Source organism: Zalophus californianus, chromosome 15, assembly GCF_009762305.2.
Source record: "Zalophus californianus isolate mZalCal1 chromosome 15, mZalCal1.pri.v2, whole genome shotgun sequence".
In the NCBI taxonomy this organism is placed as follows: Eukaryota; Metazoa; Chordata; class Mammalia; order Carnivora; family Otariidae; genus Zalophus; species Zalophus californianus.
Genome location: NC_045609.1, coordinates 88,193,791 through 88,206,656, shown reverse-complemented (window position 1 = coordinate 88,206,656; position 12,866 = coordinate 88,193,791). Strand labels below are relative to the sequence as shown.

Sequence of the window (12,866 nt, the reverse complement as noted above, 5' to 3'; positions counted from 1 at the left end):
CTTGAGACAGATAAACAAATTACAGCAGTGCATGCATCCCGGCAGCTCCCAGGCAGCGCCGCCAGCCCGCCACCTTTGGTGTTTTAGGGCTGGGGAAGCAGAACGGAACATGGTGACGAGGTACCCGAGCGTAGCATGATGGATGAGGCCGAGGAGCCGCTCATGAGGCGCGTCTGATCTGACGGTAACGCCCGCTGCCGCCGGGCAGCCCCTGGGGAGGGCCTGGGGGACGTCTGCCTGGGACTGGGGGGGGGGCCCTCCAGCTCGGAGGCGTCCAAGCTCAGAGTGAGCATGAAACAGTCTACAGGGACCGCCTCCGCCCTGCCACACACGCTCAGTTTCCTGCAGAATGCAGTTTCCTCAGCGTGGGTGCTTTCCCTGTAGACCACACTTGTCTCTTCTCTGTCCCCGAGGCCCCTGTTCTCGCTGTGGCCGTGCGCCCAGCACACCGCATGTGTTCAGGACCGGCAGGCGTGCAACTGCACACAGCCAACTCCAGAGCGTCAGCAGCAGGTCCGGCAGAGAGAGCAGGGCTATGTCCAAGGCTGGGCACCAGGCAGGCTCTCCCGGGTCTGTGCGCTGCTGGCCGACATCCAGTGCAGCGTCAGCCAGGAAGGCCCCCTGGGGAAGTGGCCCCGGGAGCTATCCCCAGTGTTGGGCCCTGGGTGCGAGGGTGTCACAGGCGGGGGCACGCCCAGCACACAGCACAGGGGGAGGAGCGCCGAGGCCCTGATGGAGCAAGCTTGCTGCAGGCCCCCCGCTGGCTTCCTCTGGGCTCAAGGAAGAACACAGAGGGCTGGGCTGGGGGCAGGGGCCCACTGAGTACAGGGCACAGGGTGTGTGCATGGCAGGGTGTGCTATGAGCCTGGGGCAGCATGTAGGGGGGCTCTGCCCTCCTGGCTGTGATCCCTCTTGCCCAGTGTGCTCCCAGACCCTGGGGTGAGGACTCAGGGCCCAGCTAAGGGGTCTTGGTTGGGGGGGCAACTGGAACCTAAAACAGAGCTCAGGTCAGGGACGGCTCCCCAAAGGCCCACGTCTGCTCTGAGCACCAGCCCGCGCCCCCCCCATATCAATGCACTTGTGTGTGATTTCCCATTGATGGGGTTGACAAAACAAATTCAGATATTGATTCTTTTGAAAACACCCTTTTGTATTAAAATGTGGGCACTGAAAATTCTTGAAAATCAAGAGGCCACAGGAAACCTCAGTGCAGGGTGCCACCTCTTGAATGTTCCCGTTTGTTTCTACCGTGTTGAGCCCAGATGTGAATCAGGCTCTTGATTTACATCTCAGGGAAATAAGGACCAACGTGTCCACCACGCTTTACACAAGCGCCCTTGAGGACAAGAGCACATTCCGTTCCCGAGGGTACAATAAACTGTGAGGGTTTTGAAGGCACTGATGACCGTGTTTGCATGCTGTGGGTTCAGAAAGACATCATATGTCATGGGGGCCTCAGGCCCGGGTGCTGGCTCTCAGGTGGCCGAGGACCCCTCTCGGGACGACGCCAGGGCCCACCCCGGGGGCCCTCCGTGTGTGGCTGGTCCTGGGGCGGCCCTGGCACTTACCTTCAGAATCAGCTCCCTGGCGGATGGAGACATGAGGACACGGTCGCACCACGCAGGGCAGCGGGTGTTCATGTACCGCCGGCCCTGGCCGGCGTCCTCGCTGTACGGGTAGCTGGGGGGACACAAGGGTGCCTGGTCAGGTGCCGGCTCCAGCCCCGCCTCCCACCGTCTCCCGAGTTCCCGGGGGGGCCGTGTGGCTCTTCCCGTGCATGTGGGGTGGCCAACGCCACGCAGGGAAAAAACCCACGTGGACAGGTTTCCGGAACACGAAGTCGAACCCGCAATTTAAGTTCTCACTTGAATTTTTGTTGTAACGGGATCTTGCGACAAACCAATGGCATCGTCTAGGACACTGTGATTTTAGTTTTGGACATAGTCAGAGGACAGTGGAAACCTGAATGGGGAAGACGGGCCTCCTGCCCCACCGGCGTCCCAGGGGCCTGCCCAGCGCGTGGCCTGGCCTGCCTGTGAATGCAGGGGAGCCGCTGTGGGACTTCCACTCAGATGTCCCCTCACGCCTCTGGGGGGAGCCTCCGGAAGCTGGGGCGTGATACGGGTGCACGCCCCGTCCCCACGCCCCATCCCCACGCCCCATCCCCACGCCCGCTTCACCACAGCATCTGGTCTTGGCAAGTGCCTGGCGCCCAGGCCACAGGCTCATTGCTGTGGCATGGCCTGTGACTGTCCCTGACTCGGGCTCTCGCCACACAGGCACCCCTTCCCACGCCCTGACCCGGCTCAGCCCCCAGGAGAGGCCCTGACAGCCCCTTGGGGATGGAGCTACCACAGCTGATCCACCGATGGGCAGAGACGCACACGTGGCCCTCATGTTCCTCGGGCCTACGGGCAGCTTTCTTCTGTTTCCAGAACTCCCTGGAGCGATCCTGCCTCCAGGCCCAGTGGGCCTGCCTCCGTCCACTTAGAACTGCTGGCTCCACCCCCACGTGGGCATTGTGATTGGGACTGACTGAGTAGTAGTAATGAACTCAGAACGAGCTGGCTTTGGGGAGATGTGTCGCTGTGTCTGCTGCATCCGCACCAGGGTCTGCGTATTCATGGTGCATCTTGTACAGCCATCTTAGAGTCTAAACTTCTCCTTGTAAAAATTGGTTTTTAGGTTAGTTCCAAAGTACCATATGGTCTTAGCTGTGAATTAGCTTATTCTCTGCTGTGCTTTCCCACTGCTGGGAGAGAGGGGCCACTCCTGCAGCGGCCCCTGGTCTGCTGAGGACTCTGGCCCCCAGCCCTCTGCTCTGTGGCCTCAAGACCCGTGTCCTGCCGTGACCATCAGGCTTCGCAGAACATGCTTCTGCCCTGAGCTAACGGTTCCTGGCCTCGCCCCGTCCCATCGGGGTCCCCCACATTTTCACCAGAAACAGTGGCCAAGGGCCCTCACCCCTCAAGAAATCACTGCTTCACTTGATTAAAGACCCAAAGCAGCAAATATGCTTAAAAACAACACAGTTCCTACTTCTAACACGAACTACCCTAAAAACTCCTCTGCAGGAGAAGTGGCGAACCGGCCGTCCACCCCTGCTCTGCACGTGCAGGGCGCCCGGCTCAGCTGTGACCGTGAGGGAGTGACACCACCCGGCCGGGACCGCTCGCCTCGCACACACGACCTCTCCCGGGTGCCCGGGGGACACGCCGAGGCTGGTGGCAGGTTGTCTCCGGAACATGCTGCCTGTGAGCCGGGAATCGGGGGTCCACACGGATCAACCCCAGTTTCCAGAGGACAATGTGCTGAGTTGCAGGACGAGAACAAGAAGCCCCCTCACTGGGGGCAGAGGTCAGGGGTGAGGGCAGCCACGAGCAGACAGCAGGTGTGGTGAGGGCTCTCTGCCAGGAGACAGTGAGTCATCCGAGGCTTAAAAGCATCATGCTGAGATGCGGTCCGGCAACGGGATGAATGCCACGCGCTCAGACACCACCCTCGACGCTCAGTTACACCACCGATGCTGCCAAGAGGACCAGAAACCCCTTTGCAGGCCCCAGCTGGTCTTGGGGTCCCATCTAGGGCTGCACATGGCACCCACAGACCATGAGGATGTACACCGGGGCCAAAGTTCAGTGTTCATACCTCAGGCCTGGGTTTGTGCCAGGACACAAAATCTGTCAGGGAGGCAACACGGAGCTCCCGCCCCGTCCACACTGGGATCCGACAGGTGGTCACGGCTCACACGGTGGTGCTGCGGTGAGTCCCAGAGAAGAGCAAGCTTCCGGGTTTGCCCCCGAGGGCAGTCCTGGGAGCCCTGCGTGGCCCTGGCCCATCGTGCTCGGGCAGGAGCCGGCTGCCACAGTCCAGTGTGAACACAGGTGACTCAAAAGGAGAAAGAAGCTGATCCCCAGAGGTGTCCTGCTGGTGGGGGTACTGCCCCTCCCCCCACAGCCCCGGGGCTGTGCCCTGTGGCCCCTGATCCCGGAGAAGGGGGCACACCAGAACAGAGCTGGTGCAGACAGGCCCAGGGAGGGAGGGGGCCGGGCGGCACCCCGTCCTTCCTCTGACATCTGAGCACAGGGCACAGGGCCGAGGCTGCCAGTCTGCAGCCTGCGTGCTTCCAGAGCGGACGGTGGTTAAGTCCATGCCTCCCATGCATGCACACTTATCTGGAAGCAAACTCTGGCAGGGGCGGAGAGGGGAGACAGGACAAGCGCCCAGCTGTGCCCCCGTGAGGGAGAGCCGCCATGACTGCTGGTGATGACGCTAACGATTGCCCACCTGTCCTCAAGCACGCAGCCCTCCCTGCCCCTCGAGCTTCTTCCCCCAGGATGTGGGCAGCAGCCCCTTTGCCATGGCCAGCGACCGGCCCTGTGGACCAGGCTCAGGACTCCATCTGAGCTGCAGGACAGGCGGGTGGAGTCTCCACGGCCCGACAACACGGCCAGGAAGGCCCGAAGCCCGGCCGTGCTCACCAACCTGAACCTACGGGGCCGGCCGCAGGTGGGGACCCCGGGCACAGGGGGAAACAGAAGCTGCAGCCAGACCCGCACATTCTGCACCCGCTCTCCCAAGTGGAGGGTGGCATGGTGGGGGTGCTGCCCGGAGCCTCAGGAGGGCTGTGGGGACAGAAGTCCCTCCTCGGAGCCCTGCCTGGGGAACAGTGCCCACGTGAGTGGGCAAGGACAGGGCACAGCGGTGCAGACAATGCACCCAGCACGGCAAGAGCAGCTCGGGACCCCGGCGTCCCCAAATACTCGGTTTCAAAAAATACCGGCTGTTACTGATAATCCTGGAAAAGAGAGGGAAGGAAAAAAAGGACAATCGAGGAAAGTGAGCAGGAACCATGGCAACACTGAGCTATGTGGTGGAGGAATTCGCAGCAAAGACCGCCCAGGAGAGAGTCCCGGGGCTGGCGGCACAGAGCGACCCGGCCACTGGGCACGGCCCTTCGCCCCGCGGCTGGCTTTCCCGAGCAGCTCACCTCTGGCCGTGCTCACCCTCCGGGGCCCACCCCACGCACCTGCCTGGGTCATGTCCAACCAGGACCCCGCGACCAGCGGGACAGACAGATGTCCTGGCTCCTTCCCAACCAGCAGGCCTGGCAGAGGGCAGACCACGCACCTTCTCGTCCTAACTTCACAACTGGACACGTTATTACAGATGGGAATCTACAGAGAGTTGAAGTTTAGATAATGGCCCAGGAAGAAGCTTGGAAAAGAGGCTCTTTATCCTTAACTTAAAATTAAATGCATCCATTAAGACAGCCTGCCTCCTCCCGCGAGCCTCCTGCATTCACCTGTTATCACACACACTTTTGAGCTTTTCAAAAGCTAGACTTTGTCTTACTCTGTAATCAATTCGCTCAGTAAAAACGTGTCCTTCCCAACATGAAGAGTTTGCCTTTGAAAGGTGTGACTGTGATTCCTCCCATTCCACTTCCCCTGAATGAGCAAATTACTTTCAAAGTGTGGAGGAGTAGATCCAGGCCTTTCACGTTTTCCGATTCTCTCCATCAACTTTACATAAACTGTCCCACACGCCTGGGGCAGGGCCCACGTCCCCCCGCACGACCCCCACGGCCCCTGCTAGCCTTCCTGCCGCTGCCTGGAAAGTCATGGGTCGTGACCCCAGCGCCACCCACCAGGCACCTGAATGCGAGCGCGCGGCACTCACGCCCTGAGCGTGGCTCTGCCTGGGCATACTGATTTCAGACTTGCTCACAGAGCGCAGTTTGTGGCCACCACTGTGGGACACTCCCCTTCAGCAGCGAGTACCTGTCCCGCCATCAGTGCACATTCTGGCTCCTCCTACCTCTGGCTGGTCTTGGAGTGTGGGGTGTGGAGCCGCCAGGGTCCCTGACACACTTCCAGGTGGGTCTGGAAGGTACACTCATCACCTCCCTAATGCGCCGTCTGCCTGAAGCAGCGGCCTGGGACGCGGGTGACGGTGGTGGGAGTCACACAGACTCAGAGCGGCCACACAAAGGAACCAACGGTTCCTTGACTGACTGACACTCCAGACTGGGAGGCGTGCTGTTTCGAGACGCGGCGGGAGGAGATGGACACACATGGTGTGCTCTGCCCTGTGCCCATTTCGGCTCATTTTCGTGGAGTATCTTTGTTTTCTAGAAAGGCAGAGACTGTTGTCACTCAGAAATGGGCATCAGACAGGAGTTTTCTCAAGAAACAATGAAATGAGCCATTTTTCCCCTCCAGGAAAATATCCAAGGGTATTTGTTGTCAATGACAAAATTCCAGGTTTCAAGGAAAACCCAGGGCTTTGGAGGATGTGTACGGGCCCATGTGCCTGACAGCGTCCCATGGGAGGGACACGCCGTCCGATGCCTGCCAACACCTGGGATGTGCGTACAGTCTGGCAGCCCGGGCGTTCCGAAGGCCCAGCCGGTGATGTTACCAGTTGTGTGCGTGGGCGAGAGACCCCTTCCCATGGCCAAGAACTAGTGGGTCACAGATACGGTTTCAGACCCATGCCGCGGCCCGTGCCTGGGTGAGCTGTCAGAGGCACGTTTACGTCATCGGCTCAGGGACACACCAGCTGGCATCTCAGATCTTCACGTGGTGGGGTGCAGTCCCCGGCGTGCTGGCGGGGGCAGCGCCATGTGGAGCGCAGGCGTGGGCCCTCCAGCCTGCTCCCACTCCAGCCTGGCCTGTGGCACACTCTGCCTCTGACCGTCACCCACAACCAGTCACCCTAATGAAGGTGCTATCATGCTGAGCCCTCGGTGGAGAACAGAGCTGAAGGCTCCATAAACGCCTGAAATATTAGCACCTTTTCTAGCAAAATGACAGAAGTAAGTTCTAGTCCATTAGGAGTGAGACTCTGTTAGCTGGTAGAGAACAGCGACAAAGGTGTCTGCCAAGATCCGCTCTCTCCTTACAAGGCCCGTCCGCTGACGAAACGTCTGTGCGGCTCACTGGTGAGCAACAAACAGTGCTGACACTGAGCGAAACTGGACGCTGCGGGCCGCCCCAACGCAATGTCTTGCTCTGCACGATGCTGAGGAGGGGCCTTCACGGAGGGACTGGAACCACGCCATTGGTGTGCAAGGCCCTCACCACGTGGATAAGGGCAGAAAGGCTCTGAAAACCACGAGCAGCAGCTACAGGAACGGATGCTCCGGGTCTCTGCGCACCCCGCGTTCCCACACTGCCCCCCAGGACAGGCAGACGCCCTCGGATGGCATGCCCCGCGTTCCCGGTTTCTGAGGCCTCACTGAGACCACACGCAAAACAGCCTGAGGCAGCCACGGCCCTACGGGCCCAGTCCTCACAGCCTTCCAGAAAGTACTGGGAGCCTCCTGGCAGTGTGCAGGGAGCACAAGCCTGTCCTGACAAACCCCCAGGAGCCGCAGCGGCCACGGGGAACACACAAGGCGCGCTTTGTCGAGACCTTCTGGCCAACGCAGGGCAGCTTGCGAAGTGAAGAGCCATTCTCACAAAATAGAAATGTGTACGGTGAGATCTCCTGAGCTGTTCACATGCCCAAGCAACACACATACACATGTGCATGAACACGCACTCCCTGCTCACGTGCACACTACATGCACATGAATACACTCCCGTGTACACAGTCATGCACATGAAACACCTACATACACACTCGTGCACACACACGTACTCACACCCACATGCTCACAAGCACGTGTCTACACAGTGCACAGCACTATGCCCTTGCACACGATCCTGTTCCTATTCCTGTGTACGCACGCGTATGTCCACGCACGCATACACAGATCAGCAAGTGAGCTCACACACCACACGCACACACATGTGCACACACAGCATGCCTGATTGCTTATATTACGGTACCATCAGAGAATATCTGGCAGGCACCAAACCCCTGACCATCACTCATCACCTGCCCTTTTCCCTGACTTTGCTGTTGCTTACACTCTTCCCACAGCCGGGAGCGGCTCTGCAAACCCCACATGGCCAGCCCAGGGCTGTGGACTCTGGTCACAAACATAGTTTCAAAAATACAAGAGAGCCAAAGGAGGGCGACTGGTGTGACCCAGGCAGCGGGGGAGGGGGATGACCTGGGCAGCGGGGGAGGGGTGGGTGATCCTGGACAGCGGGGGAGGGGGGTGACCTGGGCAGCGGGGGAGGGGTGGGTGATCCTGGACAGCGGGGGAGGGGGGTGACCTGGGCAGCGGGGAGGGGTGGGTGATCCTGGACAGCGGGGGAGGGGGGGGTGACCTGGGCAGCGGGGGAGGGGTGGGTGATCCTGGACAGCTCACAGGATTTCTGACTGGAAACTGGGCTCTGGTGGTTGAGAGCCGTCAGTCTGGTTAGAAAGCTTTCACCTTCCCTCCCGGAAACTACGATCTTATTTCCTAATTAAAGGGAAAGTATCTGATGACCGAACAGGCAAGGCCTGCACCTAGGAAGCCAGTGTCCCCTCCTGTCACTGCTCCTGTCCTCAACCAGAGCGAGCGCTCTGCTCCTACGGGCTCACAGGGTTCCCTGGGCCGACGGCACCCTGCAGGGAGTCCCGCCAGCCACATCATGCAGGACGCTCTCCCACCACCTAAGCCAAGCAATCTCGTGGAGGGCTGTGCTCAGCAGCTGTGCCCCGCACCTCATGGCCCTCGCAGAGGGCAGGGTGACTGCCCCCCGTGTGCACCTCCCACCCCAGGAGTCCTGGTGAACGCGGCAGGAGGTACTCCAGTGACCAACACACACAGGCAGCTCTCTCAGGCTCCTCCCACGTGGCACCAGGCCACGTCCTTCCCCTGTCCAGGCGTGAAAAGGACCCCAGACGAGCAGGCAGCATTTCATGGCCGTGGACTACTGCCACCGTCCCAGACAGTACCTTTCCTTGCCAAGGACCACCAGCCCAGGACCCCACTACCCTATGTGGGTGTGTGAGGGTTGACGTGGCCTTCCAAACTCTTGATGTGTTCAGGTGTGAGCAAGCAAGTTTCTCTGCCACCCGTGCTGGTGGTGGGCTTGCTGCTCACCGCCCCCCACCCAAGGCACTGGGCACTGGCCACCGGGACCCCAGGGCTCTGGTCTCGACCACGTCCTGCTGGCATCTTCCATGTCTGTGCCCAGGTGACTTTCAAGGTGGCAGGTTTGAAAGAAACTTCAGAAGCAGATGCCAGCGCAGGGCCCATGTGTCCACAGGGTTGTGACCTCTGCCCAAGGTGGCCCCCAGGCCTCCTTCTTCCTCTCCAGCTCAGCAAAGCCCGAAAAAGAGATCCTTGAGTTGTTCAAATAGGGGGAGCCATTCAGGACATCTGGCCTACCCCACCCAGGAAGAGGCAGTCTCACAAATCCTAAGAATCTCTCTGGATCTCAGGTGTATCTGACGTGCGCCTGATCGCAGGTGACTACCTGTGAAGCGGGGTCGGGGCTCCAGGGGGGACACCCTTGGTCAGTCCCCGGGTGGGAGCTGCTGGGCAGGCTCCTCTGGTCCTGCTGCATTCTTGGCTGTTCCAGACCCACAGTCTCGGCCTGTCTGGCCTCCCAAAACTCACGCTGTGGGCCCCTTGGCCAGACCTGGACCTCGAGGTCAGAGGGGCACCAGTCCATGCCCACAAGCAGCAGGAAGTCCCACGTCCAGTGGACTGTGGGGTCCTCTGCCAGACTTCACACGTGCGACTGCTGAACAGTGGCAGGGGGATGGGGCCCCTCACAGAGCACACATGAAAGCCCATCTGGTTTTTGAGGTTGTTCTAGGAGCAGAGTTATTCTGTCTGTTGACAGGGTGTGGAGTGCACCCCAAGACACTCCCATGCCCGTGTTATAGTTTCCTGGAACATGCCCGAGTGATGAGAATTTCCACCCAGGATCTAAAAAAGGAGAGAGGGGTGGGGAGGGGTCCCATGATAGAGCCTCCGTGTCCTTAGGGTGCCCCCCCCCAAGAATGACCGGGGCTGGCTGAGCCGCAGGTCCAGCTGCAGCTTCCAAGGCCACCTCCACAGGCTCCCCTTTGCCCCGTGCCCTCCAAGACCCTGGGTGCCTGTGTGGGCCGCATCCCCCAGGCTGTTCATGAGGGAATGGGCTGTCATTGCTGCAGATCTCAAGATTCTGTAAACACCAGAGTAAAGCTCAACAAAAGCTTCCAAGCCTAAGAAAGAGAAAAACAACCCAGAACCTACCCCCAACACACTACATTGCCAAAGATCCTGATGTTCCCAGAAAGACCCAGAACCCAGAGTTCTCTGGGGCCCACAGTGTGCTAATCTGAGAAGGCAGTGCTTTGCATATGAAAAAAAAATCCTTTTTTTTTTTTTTTTAAGAGCAAATAACAACTGCTTCTTGCTCTCGGCTTGCTGCGGTACTCAGGTCGTGGAAAGGGCAGGAGGCGGAGTGGTGTGCACAGGTGCATGCAGGTGCCCGAGAGGAGAAAAGTTACCTGCTCATCCAGCAAGTGGGTGTGCCTTACCTGGGAGGGAACGAGATGTCCAGTTCATACAGTCTGTCCTTAAAAACAGACAGCTCTTTGTCAAATTCTAAGAGCTAAAGAAAAGAAACAGAAGAAAATAAGGTCACTTTGGTTTGCCTCACTGGACAACAGGAAAGTCTCTGGTGGTCTGTGTGCAGCAGGGACCCACAGAACTTCCAGGAAACTGGTCCATCTGTGGGTAGCCCTGCCAACAGCTGCCCATTCCTATCCCCGGGGAGATCTGTGGGCACCCGGCATGCCTTTCTGCCTGGGAGGCCATGCCGGGATTCCAGCCCCATTGCCCATGGTTGACTGGCCACGCAGGGCCACCTTCCTCTGCCGAAACCACGAAGGGCAGCGGACCCAGCAATGCCCTCACGCCAAGGCAATGATCTGCGGAATGGGCGTGGCTCTCATTTTTGCCCATACGAAGTCAGAGCGAGCAGGCAGTATGGGATTCCAGCAGTAAGCTTGGGAGTGAAGCACTGGTTTCTACACGTGGAGGAGACAGAGCAGCCTGCCCTCAAAACTCCTCAGAACCAAACCCCAAAGGGCACGGTGCCCCCAGGAGGGAAGGGTGCCAGCAGCAAGGTCCAGCCACCCTGGCTGAGCTGAGCCTCCACTGGGTACGGCCTCAGACGTGCGTGTGGATCACGTCCTGACACGACCCCAGCACCTGGCTCCTGTCCTTGTTCATCCCTCCTGAAGCGTGGCCTCAGCAGCTCGGTGTACATGCGGATGACCTGTGTGCCAGGCTGCTGCCTGAGCCACCTGCACACAGCACACACCCCCGCCAAGCCCTGGTGCTCTCCTGGTGAAGGTCAGAGGGAAAACAGAGCGAATGTGCACCAGAAGGAACGGTCTGCGGGTTGGGAGGGTAAACCGATTCTCTTGCACTCATGCATTCCTGCAGAATCCTGGACACTCACAGACAAGAATCACAGAGAGCCTTAGACCCTGCCTGGTGAGGCTCAGATGCCAGGGGTTGGGGGCCTGGACCCCACAGCTGCCACCTGTGAGCTCACATCTGCTGAGCGTGAGCCTGCCCAGTGCTGCCCTGATGGGCACAGGACTGGGGGACCCGGGGGCAGCTGCAGAGCAGGGGTGCAGGGTGGGCAGGGGAGACCATGGTGTGGAGGGCCTGCAGGGGGAGGGGAGGCCCGGGGGAGCACACAGGGGTTTGGCTTTCATGGCACCAAATGGCCTTGTTGTCCCTGCATCGAGGGAAGACTCAGCTCCTCTAGAGTCCAGGGAGGGCTCCAGGCCAAACAGCTTCTGATAAGTTCCTGAGTCAGGCCTTCAGCTGGGGATGGAGAGGAAGTCTCTAGGGAGAGATGCGCCCTGGAGTGTGTGTGGGGCCTGGACAGGTCTCGCAGCTACGTGTATGTTGACATGTGTGTTTGTCCTTGCGTTTACGTGCACGCACATGCCTATAGCGTGTTTCTTCTCTAAATCACCCTGGAGCTTGAACTCTCAGCCTTCCCAGATGGGACACAGGCCCCGATTCCGGCAGGTGGACATGGGGGGCGGGGGGCTGTGGGCTCCATGCAGGCACTGCATGGTTTTGACCAACGATGGCTATAAGAGGAACCAGCTGGCCCTACAGGTTAGGGTTAGGGTTTCCAGAAAGGACCCATCTGGAGAAGTGTGGCCATGGCTGACCGGGGGTTTAACGGAAACGTCGAGGGCCGTGACCTTCAGCAGGATCACGTGCTTCTGGACGCAGAGCCGGGCTCCACTCACCCGCAGTCAGAGAATCTTCCCATCTCTCCCAAATTCAGCTCGGAGGCTTAGACAAACGCAGTATCGCAGAGACCGAGACCGTGGATTGCTGGTGTCCCGTGGAGCCTGCATGCACACACGCCCGCTCCTTCTGCACGCCGCCGCTCGGCGCAGTCCCTCCTGCTCTCTGCTGGGGGCCGCTGTGTCCACCCATGTGAGAGGTCCCAGGGTCGCTCTGGCGCCGGCCGCATGCAGACTCGGCGCCAGCAGCGTGTCCTCATGGCTCTTCCCCCGGGTCACTGTGTTGCCACCTGGCACCAGCATCCCCCTGCCGCTCTATGTCGCGTCTTCTCTTTCCATCCGGGGTCCCGCTGTTCCACGTGGACACATCCTGCTCCTGAGGACTCGTCTCCTGTGGTTCCAACATCACCTTTTGCCAAATGTGGCCTCTCAGGGCGTGGCGCGGCCCGCCGCCCCTACCCCTGCCGGCCTGCTCAGGGTGTCGCACCCCTACGCGCTGCTGGCTCGGCAGAGTCCCACCACTAATTTACCCACCAGGACTTCACTTCCGCGGCAACACCTGTAGAAGTTCTGTGTGTTTTTTAATCTGCCTGTTTCTTCCAGGGCGTGTTGTTTATTTGTTTCTGATTCTTTCATATTTTTAATCCTTCTAACATTATTTTATAATTTCTATCAATTATTCTGGTGCTCATCTGATCTTCTCA

The 12,866-nt window shown here is 59.5% G+C and overlaps 1 protein-coding gene across 5 annotated transcripts in view; it reads right to left on the bottom strand.

The window, feature by feature from the left end:
* The window catches only part of INPP5A (inositol polyphosphate-5-phosphatase A), a 174,174-nt gene that overhangs the window by 3,245 nt on the left and 158,063 nt on the right, over positions 1 to 12,866 (bottom strand). For 2 of the 5 annotated variants that reach the window (XM_027591331.2, XM_027591318.1), the window contains exons 12-13: positions 10,420 to 10,493; positions 1,569 to 1,680 (exon numbers count right to left, since the gene is read on the bottom strand). In XM_027591331.2, the coding sequence (XP_027447132.1) occupies positions 1,569 to 1,680; positions 10,420 to 10,493 (186 nt within the window). Of the gene's footprint in view, positions 1 to 6; positions 583 to 611; positions 1,419 to 1,568; positions 1,681 to 10,419; positions 10,494 to 12,866 lie in introns of those variants that run through there. The other 3 variants (XM_027591301.2, XM_027591310.2, XM_027591322.1) reach the window with 3 other exon arrangements.